At 41.4% G+C, this 11,614-nt stretch overlaps 1 protein-coding gene across 1 annotated transcript in view; it reads right to left on the bottom strand.

Annotated features, from left to right (window-relative positions):
- Window positions 1-11,614, bottom strand: part of MAP7D2 (MAP7 domain containing 2) — a gene marked incomplete at its 5' end in the record, with an annotated part of 79,369 nt that overhangs the window by 49,355 nt on the left and 18,400 nt on the right. Inside the window, one exon of the mRNA XM_006021233.3 lies at window positions 9,062-9,225. Within this exon, the coding sequence (XP_006021295.1) occupies window positions 9,062-9,225 (164 nt within the window). The remainder of the gene's footprint in view (window positions 1-9,061; window positions 9,226-11,614) is intronic.

Below are 11,614 nucleotides of genomic sequence, written 5' to 3'. Positions count from 1 at the left end.
ACTCTTTCCTGCCTATGCAGGGGGTCGGACTCAATGATCTATTGAGGTCCCTTCTGACCCTAGCATCTACAAATCTATGAACAGTTTGTAATGGGCCTTGCATCAAGTCTAAAAACAAAAAGAATCATAAAGTGTGAAAAAATTGAAAAGGAGTATCTATTCTTAGTACAGAAAAAAAGCATTTTCTTTTCATATGGCAAAACACTTATGGCCATTCACTAATGGTCCCTCAATCTAAAGAACAGAACCATCTGGACTACCAAAAATGAACTTTAAAAAACAAACAAACAATGAGATTCAAAAACAATATGCAAGAGGCAAGTAATCTTAACTAAGTCCTTCCCTTTGATCTTACAAACTATAATATGCACACAGGAAAAGTAAAACTGTAAAGAGTCCAAGTTCTTCTCTCACTCAAACTGAAAGTTACTTTATAAATACCAGAGGTACAAAGGCAACTTAAATACAAATAAAAAAATTCAAATAAATATAAACACATTTCTGTCCAAACTATACGTCTTATCGTAAACATCTAAAATACTTTAGATTAGATTGGACAAAAGCAAACAATGTATCAATATTGTAGATATAGAGAGAGAGCGCAAGTATGCATGCATGTGTGTATGTAAGTTTGTGGGTGTGCATATAAATATATACTGCATGTGTATGAATTATGCACGTTGTGCTGGTATCCTCAATCAGTTCAGTCCAGGGGTCAGCAACCCCAGAACATGTGCCACAGCATGGCAGGCAAGGCCATTTTGCTTGGCATGCCACATATAGCCCGGGCTCTGGGCAGCTGCTGCCTGCCATAGAGCCCAGGATACTCACAGCAGGCAGGCTGCAAACAGCTACACCAGGGTCCAGAGCCCCGGCCCAGGTCCATGGCGGCAGCAGCAGCACACGTGCCTCAGAGCACCCAGTGGGGAAGGGGCCGGGGGCTGCACTGCCCTGGCCCCTTTCCTGCCATGCTCTGAGGTGCCCATGAAGCTGCTGCTGGCAACAAGCCAGGCCAGAGCTCTAGACCTGGGTGCAGCCACTTGCAAACTTGCAGCTGCCTTCTGTGAGCAGCCCAGGCTCTGTAGCAGGCAGCAGGAGCCTGCCTGTGCACCTCAGAGGAGGGGGAAAGAGGTCAGGGATGCACTGTCATGACAAGGATCAGGTGCGACTCCCCCACTATCTTCCCCTGGCACGCCAACATCTTCGAAGTCCAGGTTGTGGGGTTTTTGGCACTTGGCCCAAAAACACTGCCAACCCCTGGCTTAGTCTTTTACTTGTGTGGGTCTTTGATATACCAAAAGGGTGATTTTTTTAAATGAAAGAAATATGTGGAATGTACAAACCACACAAGTTGGGATGCCAGTCTTTATTACACCGTGTTTTACTGAACTATGCTCTTTTAACAAAACCTATTTCTATTCTAAATATTCACAGCTACAGCTATTAATGTTGACCCAGAATGTTCTGGGAAAGGGGCAAGTACAAAAGATTGAGGGGGAGTGCAGGGGAGAGTTAAGATTACATAGTATGCTTCCTGGTATAAATAGCTATAGTTATTGTAAAACTTGTGTTTATTGGTGAAGAAAAAGAGGACCTTATGGTTCCTTATGTCTGTGGGTTACTGCATCATATGCTATGTGTCCAGCCATCTTAACTGATTTACACATAACATATAATAGTATAATTATAGCATTATGTAATACATGGCAGCATATATTACACCAGATTACAAAAATATATACCATTAATACTCTATTAAAAACATAAATAATGTGAAGGAACTCACTAGTTATGAAACATTTATTCACATATATTTCAATTAAGAGTAATTAACTCCATACAGTCATGAATATTTCCAATCTATTGGATTTTGAAGTCTGTACTCCTTCTAAATGTGAACTTCATAAATATGGAATGTACTCCATAATGAATATTTAACCACAAGGATTCCTTCCAGTGCTGCTAGATTTTTTGCAACAGCTGTTACTAAGGTGTCTTGAAGTTACGCAACAGGGCTGTGTATGTTTCATCTGTCCATTTTGCAGAATTGTCCATTTAAACAATAGCACATTGGTAAAGCTGGCAGTGTGCTTTTAAGTTTGTGGTAGGCCAACATTACATTTATACAGGCATGCATGTTGCTTTATGAAACAAAATGTAAAATAATGTGACATCTAAAAATGTGATTTCCAGTAAATTCTAAAGGAGACACCAAAATGCTCCAATTTCAGAGGAGCTTTAGAACAAATATAGGAAAAGACAAACATTTTATCAAATTCTACAGCACAAATTTATTTTCCCCTGGGCCAAAAACCATTGGCTACACACTATTAAAAATAGCACTTTATTCTTCTTCTGTGAAGGGGAGTGTTTTCTTCAATAAATTTTGAATAAACATAGAGGTACAGTCGACACCACCTAGGACCAAAGAAGTAACTTATAAACAGTATTAAGACTAAGTAAATATTCAGTTTCTTTTATTTTTTTATTCCCCATACTCATACAGTTTCTCTCTCAGGAACTGCTTTTAGTCGAATAGAATACAAAACACTTCAACTCCACTTTGCAATTTGGCCTTCAATGATCAGTACCTTGGAGAAGGGCACTGCTGAAACAGCTCCACTTTCACTAATCCATCCCTGGCTGTTACATACACTATAGTACAGGGATCAAGAGTGAAAATGGATCAGAATGGGTGAAACTCATTTTTGAAAGCTATTTTAAGTATAAAATAGCTGAGTGAAGGATTTTCAGTTCTATGAAATGAATAAACCACTTCTTTCTCTCTCTCTCAAGAGTCTACTTGAGAGTCCTCAAGACTCGATACCAATAAAAATATTTCCTATTCAGATTAAATGGCCTTTCCCATCACAGGTATGCCACAAGTAGGACTGTGTGAATAAACCATTTTAATTCAGCTGCTGAACCATACATTAATAAATAAATAAATAACCTATCAAACAGATTTTTATTTAAACTATTTTTCTCACCAAAATAAAAACCCAAATACTGAAAAATTCTGTTTCTGCTTGATGCAAAACATTGAAGAAACTTAAAGAAAGCTTAAAGAAACTTAAGGAACATAAAGTAAAAAACCAAAGTCCATGTTCAATCAAATCTGTTCTCTGACTGATTCAGGATAGGAATTTAAAGTGAAATCTTTTATTTCCCACATGGGTGGACAAACCAGCAGTCTATTAAATATTTTGGGGTAGGTCTCCCTCAGTCCTTCTTGCTGACACTTATGAAATATTTAAACAGTAAGTGAAACAGAGGCAAGAAAAAATTATTTAAGGTGGGCAACCTAGGTGACAGACCCTCCCCTTTAATGAATGTTTAATTTATACAAATAGAACAGAATCAGTATAAAAAAGAGAGTACTCCAACTCAGAAAAGCCTATGACCTGGTAATTAAGGCCTTCTCCTTGGAGGTGGAGATGTGAGTTCAATTCCCCTTGGGTTGAGGAGGGACTTGAACCTGAACTTCCCCCCACCCCCCTTCCATGAACTATTGACATTCCTCAGCTCTTAAAGAAAAAGGGAGATGACACCTCCATTTTTATGAAAAAGCTCCAAATTTTTTTCCAGTTGGAAGTGGTGAATTCAATCTGAATTCATTAATAGTTTTAAAATGTTGTGGTTCTGTCTAAAACAGAACATTTTGGCAAATTTTACCATTTGTCAATAACAAAGTCTGTCCATCTTTAGAAGCAAGATTTTTCTTTTGAAGACATTATATGCATACGTGAGAAAAATACTGAAACATTTATATCTATTAAATAGGTGCACTTCCCCTGATCATTTTGAAAAGACAATTACAGAAATATGTGCGATGTATAAGCACATGAGCATTATTCTTTCTCCAGACAGGTGATAAGAGAAGCTTATTGTCACAGAACACTGAGGTGCCCTGTGCCTGAAGAGGGGAAAACTGCTAGGGAAGGAGCCCTAGCAGTGACTAAGGAGCACAGCTGTGGGTTGCCGGGGCAACCAGGGAAGGTCAGCTGACCAGAAGGGGCAGGGCCTGGCCCTTATAAAGCCCAGGAGCTGAGGCCAGAGGCAGTTCACTGCCAGCAGCCAGAGAGGCAGGAGCTCCCCAAGCAAAGAAGCAAGAAACAGCCTGACTGCAGGTACAGCTTCAGCTGAGTAAAGGGTGGCAGCTCTAAGATGTCCGAGCAACGTTGTTATAGCCAGGCGGCTTATAGTTATGTTATAGCCTAGGAGCTTGTGTTTTGCTTTGTTGTTGTTATCACTGGTGGTTTGGGTGAGACTATTAGGGGTTGGAGGAGGCCTCATAGGGACCCACAGTGGTGTGGGGACCCCAGCGCCAGCGGGCGCAACATACGGGGTGCATAGACCCCAGCCCCAGAGCGGGGCATTCGAGAAGCCCCAGTGTGGGCGTGGCGAGCCCTAGAGAGGGGCACTTTTGAGAAGCCCTAGTGTAGGCATGGCGAGCCCCAGAGAGGGGGCACTATTGAGAAGCCCAAGTTGGGCACAGTGAGCCCCAGGGAGGGGGCAGAATCATTAGGAAGCCCAAGTTGGGCACACTGAGCCCCAGATAGGGGGCAGTACTATTAGGAAACCCAAGTGTGAGCACGGAGAAGGAAGGCCCAGGGAGAAGAGGAAGGGGCCGAAATAGGGATAGAATTGAGACAACAGTGATTCCATCGGCGAGGTGTGGACTGCGGTGTAGGGGAGGAAACAGAGCCGCAGATAGTGCCCCCTAGCAGAGGGGCAGGACAAGGGCAGCCTCCTGCTGATTAACACTAATTAATTAGTGTTAATTAATTAATAATTTATTAATACTTTAATTAATAATTTATTAATACTTTAATTAATAATTTATTAATACTTTAATTAATTAATTAAGAGCAAGGCATGGCAGGCGAGTAGGCGGGCGGTTGCCCCAGAGACAGGTGTGTGGGCCACATTAAGGGCGGCCCAGAGTGGCTACCTGTCACACTTATCACAGTTCAATATATCTTTGGAGAAGTATTACCCTGACAATGAAGTTACTGGAAAAGGAGGATGTCCGTCACTGCTCACTGCAAAGGAAAACAAGAGCAATGCTTCAGATGTTTCATATTCAAAATATATTGTCAAGGAAGTAAATCACTCTCACAGGTAGAAAGCAGATTCCACAATCTGGATGTGACAGTTTAAACAGGAAAAGCCATATTTTATTTTTAAGTAATTTAAAAATTAGTCAGAAACAAATTACACAGGTCAAGAGGAGGGAAGGAACAAGTTGTCCTAACATCATATGGAAACCTTTTATTTTTTTCCTGCAACAATGTTTTTGGTCAGAGGGATGGAGTAGGTTATTGAGAAACTCTAGAGACTGAGATTCAAGCATTTATACCAAAATAAACCTTTACATCTTTTATCACCATAAGCAGTCAGTTAGCCACTGGCCTCCACAAACAGGCTGCCTCCCCAAGGAGCTCTTCAGCCACTCCTCCCAAGCAAAGAATAGTCTTTGCAACAAACAAACAAACCAACCAAACCCTTCTGCCCTATCCCAGACACAAGGAGGAGAGCGTTTTTTGCTCTGGCATAGCAGCCTCGCTCCTCCTGGCAGCACACTATTCCACTCATTGATTCTGTCCTCTTCTTCTCTTGTGGGAGAGCTTTTAAAGCTCCCATCAGGGGACTCTCTTTTTATCCCAACTCCCTGCAGCTCGGCTTTCTCAACAGGGCAGTCTTAAAGGGATAGATTGCTCTGTTACACACACACACGGTGCAATTATTATCAAACAGGAACAGGATAATAATGGTAAATAAAAATATTATTGTTAAATTCAGGTGCCTGGCCTCCAATGTCTTGTTTTCAGCAGAAATAAAACTTTAGCACTGCATTTTAAACATCTGTAGCTCTGCTGTCTGTTCAAGCCTTCCTAACAGGACAGCTCTTGTTCACAAAGCTTATACAACTCTACTCTGCCTTCAGCATTGCAAGTGTTTCACTAAAACATCTCATTCTTGATATGATCATGCTCCTTTTCATCATGTCAGAGGGTTAACCTGGAAGAACCAAAAATATAAACATAATTCCCAATTTTCAGGAACTTTGCCTTTCAGTTTCTCTGTATATGCATTTCTACGTTATCTATTCAGGTGTTTTGGTCCTTCGAAACACCAGATTGTAAACTGAACTGTAACTGCACAAGTTATCAGAAATCTGCTGCTGCTTTAACAAAAAAATAAATAACTACATAAATTAAAAGCTTTTAAAGCATTCACATTCATTACCTGCATTTTATGTTGCCTGTCTGTGCATAATGGCCTGCAGAAACTGCATTGAGAGATCTGAATCAGAAATCAGGCCACTGCCCAGAAGAGCAAAAAACTGAGTGGCCACTGATCTTGACAGACAGTGAGAGCATGTGAGCAAGTGAATTTTTTTTGAATATTCCTTTTTAAAAAAAAATAAAGATATAAAATTCTTGGTATTTTCAGCTGACCTAGATTATTCATGTTTGAGTTTAGATTTTCCTTTTTTTTTTTTTTTTTTGGGGGGGGGGGAGAACAAGGGAAGAACAAAGGGTTTATGTTTAATAAGAATTATAAAAAAAATTATGCCTTAAATTTCAGTGGTCAGGACACAGAAAATCTATTCTAAAGAGTAATTTCCAGCTTCTGATCCACTATAGTTAATATTTGTAAAATCTGGCTCTTGGAATGGTGGTGCTCTCATGTTTGACGCTAAGAACATCAGCTATATAACAGTGATCACTTTGCAGAAGTATCCAGTCGATCTGCGTGTTTGGATAGAAATTAAGAGACAAAAAATATTTCTGGTGCTGCAAGACAGTTTTGTCCGACTTTACCCAGCTTGGGTTTCTCTTCCTTTCTCTCGGTTTTTGCTGTACTCAGAGTTGATTAAAGCATGTGAAGACACACCTGATCTGATTTAATAAAGCTATCTCAGGCACCAATAACAGTGCAGTTCTGGTGACATGGGGCTTTAGCAGCCAAGCAAACAGCCAGGGAACTGGGTAGGCCTATGCAGCCCATGCTGAAGTAAGTTTAGCAATTATCAGTGAGGGAAAACAGACCAAGTAGGGATCAAGATTAAATCAAGTCAGTGGCTCATAGGATATGCAGTATTTTGTTTGTCTGGAGATGCATTTTACTAGTACACACAAAAGACTGTAGATTAAGTTCACCTGTAACTACTTGATTTACCATTCTTTAATTGTACTTCCAGAAAGAAAAAAAAAACACCTTACTGAAGTTCTGTTACATGTTTGATAACCAGCAGCATAATTCCAGAGCTAGGTAAGGCTTCTATTTGTGAAATCTTTTTTGGAAATGGTTGTTTTTATCAAAAGACTTCCTATCAGATTACTGAACATAAAACACTGCAATTGCCAAAGAAAGAATTGTCATACTGGATCAGGCCCCAAATCTACCTTTAGTATATTGTCTCCAAACAGATTCCAGTCTGCACTGCACAATGTCTGTGGTCATGTCAATGATAAAGTAGGACAGCTATAACTACTACTTCCGTTAAGTAGAACCTGAAGTCCTACTGTACTGGGAACATTTAAAAAATGCCACACAGTCTCTACCTCAGCATTACAATCTCGTTCAGGGCTGTCTAACTTCTAAACAACCACGGGCCACACACACAGTGCAGGCTGCACCAGTGGAAGCAACATGCCACACAAGCCAGATCAGTGTAGGCTCCCCAGGCTGCATACTGCATGCCATGTGGGTAACTGTGTCACCAGCTCCCATGCCGCCTCATTCCAGTTCTGTTCTCTTTCAGTCCCAATCTTTAATCCTTGGGTTACTCATTCCAGTCACCATCTCTTTGCCCAACTCTAGTGTCACTGCCTCTGATTTTCCTGCCTTAATCTCTTCCTTGCTACCTAAACCTTGTAGTCTCTTTGCCCAGGCAGTCTATGGCTGCACGACACTGCATGGTTCCAATGGCCTCATAGGCTGTACCACCCTGCCACGTCCCTGGGGCAGAGGCAGGAAACAGAAGCCAGAGTAAGGAAGGGGAGCCCAGAATCCCTGAACAATGGGAAGAGCAGCAATGCAGGGTAAGGGGGAAATCCAGAGGGTCACAAATTAACCCCTCATGGGCCATGAGCTGGAGGGCCTTGATCTAGTATAAGATGCAGTTATTGGAACAAAAGCTGAAGAAAGAGAAAAGTACCGGATTTATTTGCATACCACATGCACCCTACCCCAAAAACTAGTTATCCAAAATACGGTGCATGGCTTAAGCAGGGAAGCTGATTTTCTGCCTGTAATAAAGCATGTAAATGCTATAAGATGACTGCTGCTCCTTTACATCCTCTTGCTTCCACCCCCCCCCCAGCAGTGGTATGGAGGGAGGGGCAGAGTCCAGTCTTCAGCAGCAGCTACAGTTTTAATATTTTCACAGCTGAACTGGAGCAGGGACAGAACCTAATCTTCAGTTCATTCACCCTCCCTTTCCTGCTCAGGCAAAAGCAGCCAATTCAGCTGTGTAAAGCATAGCTGTTGCCTGAGCAGGAAAGGGAGGGTGAGTGAGCTGAAGATTAAGTTGTGCTTGTTCCATGAGGCCGTAAATTTTTCTTTTCCTTCTCTCCTCCTTCCCAAAAACAAGGTGCATGCTTGCATCTTGTGGTATGCAAGAAAATACAGTAACAGGGGCAAGAAGGCATAGATACATAGTGTGGATATGTGAAGGCTGGAAGCTTTATCTATTGGGGAAAAAATAGAGACATTAGTGATGTCAATATTTTCTGCTAAAATGATAAGTTTTCAGAACAGTAGCGCCAATTCTCTTACTGATACCTGTTTCTCCTGCTGTTCACAAAGTACTTAGTGTTGATGTAATTTCTGAAGCAAAGGAGGTCTGTGTGTGCCATATATCAGTGGAAATAAACTTTGTGTAGTTCTCAAATCTATGTAAATTTTAGGTGCAGCCCTTGGGCTACCAATATTTTGCTGGTGTGGTCCATTGAGCTGCAAACTTTGGAATTCATATCAAGGTCTGGTCAGCTACATCCTACAGCTAGCTACCTAAGGTGGCTGTCCAGTATGCTTCAGTACTCCTCACCTCTTCCTCTTTAAGCTTCTGTCTCCGTTTTTCTTCAACCGCTGCCCTTTTCTGCTCTTCTCTTTGCCTTTGTTCTTCAAGTTTTCTCCATCTTTCTTCTATTTGCTTTTCATACTGAAGTTTTGCTCTTCTCTCCTTCTCCAGGATCTGCTGCTCCCTGGCAGCTTAGATAAAGAAAAAGGATCACTTAAGCTGATGTTATTTTTCCCCACAAAGCCTTTTTTCAATAATATAATAACAAAGAAAACAAATAACAAAAATACAATTAAGGCAAATATACTGAACACTTTGGCGCAGTAAAATCAATATCACAGTACATTACAATGAAGCATATAGGTAAAGAAGAAAATAAGCAATAATTAAAGCAATAATTAACTAATATGACAGGGTGGAAGCTCACTGGAATTAAGCACAGGTTAGACAAATGTGTGGAATGGCTTAGGCAGGGATGGTCCTGCCTTGAGCAGGGGACTCGGTCTCTTGAAGACTCTCTCAGCCCTATATTTCTGTTAAATGTAAAAACCATTCAGTTACAAATTAGCTCCCTCTATTTCATAAAATGAGACTAATCAGTGACCTACATTTGTATAGTTTACAAACTCCTCTGTACTTATAAGACCCAATTCTTCCCTGGGGTGCAGACACATGGCTACTTTTGACCTTAAAGGGAGGCAGAATTTGGCTCTTAAAACTTTGAAGAAGATGCTGTAAAAGAACCTCTGAAGAATGTCGAGCTAGCTCTCAAAGATTTACATAAAAGTTCTGAAAAGTGTGCCGTTCTGATAATGCTTCTGTATATTTTAGTTACCTTCTCTTCTGGCTATTTGTATAAACAACACTTATTTTGTTACTGGGTTTGCCCCCTTGCTTGCTCCACATGGAGAGTCAATCTTTTATGAGTAGGCTTCATAGAATTCAATTTTTATTTTAAAATTTTAATTTAACTTTGACAGCTAAACTGATGTTTATTTTTAGGCAGACAAGGTTCTTTGCGTAAATGTGATATCTTTTATTAGACCAACTCCCTATGCCTGAAGAAGGGTATTTGTGCCTGAAAGCTTGCAAATAACATTTTTTCCAACTATTTAGTTGGTCTAATAAAAGATATCACATTTACCCAAAGAACCTTGTCTGCCTGTGTCCTTAGACCAACATGGCTACAACCACCCCCCCTGACACATGAATGTTTATTTTAAGCATTTATTTTATTTTTATAAATTAAAATGTTGGGATTGTGGGAAATTAGGGGCGTGGAGGCGCGTGCACGCACACACACACACACACACACACACACACACACACACACACACACACACTCCGCTTCCTCCACCAGTTCAGCACACAGCAGTTGTGGGGGAAGTTGCTGTGGTGCCAGGCTGTTAACCTGCTGCCCGGCCCCCATGCACAGTGATGCTGAGCTCAGTGCCCATTTTCCTTTGTCCGTGACAGTTCGTTCCCTTGCCTTCCCCTACCCACCTCCTCCCCCAGTAAGGAAACCTTTGACTGCTGCAGCAGCATCTGCCCTCTGCATCCAGCGACTCGATCTGCCTGCCGGCTCCTGCCCAAGTTTACACAGCTGGTTGGCACCCTGCAGGCATCAAGCTGGGGAGGTGGGGACAGACACAGTGCCCAATCCCCACTTCCCCCACCACCTCCAGCCACTGCTCAGTAGGAGCCCACCCTATTCTTATGTCCCCTTTTTATAAATTTTGAGTATTAACGATGGAAATATTTTTTCATTGGTCTGTGAGTGAGGCAAAAATCGACATTTATCAATAAATATAAAATCCTCCCGAGCCTATTTATGAGACATTAATTTATTGCTATGGAAACAATGATTGCAGCATTACAGACAGGACTGTTACTTCAGGCTTGCATGAGGGAATAAGTAGCAATGAAAACAACAAATTATTTAAAGAACTCCAGTTCTCATGCAAACTTCCACCATGAAATGGAAGAAAGCAATAATTCAGGATAGATAAAATTGCACATGCATACACATGCACACCTCTCCACGTATATGACACACCAAAATACTAAATTGAAGACATATTATTCACACTTCCCTAGTCAAGCACATGAAAGTCAGGAAAAGCCAGAATTAAAGTTGCCAGTCATGGCTCCTTATTCCAGTCCCACTTTCATTCAGTCTCAATCTTTATGCCTCAGGCTTCTCATTCCAGTCACCATCTCCTTGCCAAACTCTAGTATCACTACCTCCGATTTTCCTACCCTAATCACTCCCTTGGTACCTAAAAAGAAAGGCCTACAAAGGGTGGAGGATGGGAGTCACCTCCAAGGAGGATTATTCTGCACTGGTCCGGTCCTGTAGGGAGCAGACCAGGAAAGCCAAGGCTGCAACTGAACTCCAGCTAGCTTTGAGCATCAAGGACAATAAGAAGTCCTTTTTCAGATATGTGGGGAGCCGGAGGAAAAGCAGGGGCAACATTGGACCCCTGCTGACCCAGATGGGGCAACTGACAACTGACGCACAGGAAAAAGCCAACCTATTAAATAGGTACTTTGCGTCAGTCTTTCATCAGTCCCATGGGA

Source organism: Alligator sinensis, unplaced genomic scaffold (genome assembly GCF_000455745.1).
Source record: "Alligator sinensis unplaced genomic scaffold, ASM45574v1 scaffold583_1, whole genome shotgun sequence".
Classification (NCBI taxonomy): Eukaryota; Metazoa; Chordata; order Crocodylia; family Alligatoridae; genus Alligator; species Alligator sinensis.
This window is presented reverse-complemented; position numbering and strand designations above follow the sequence as displayed.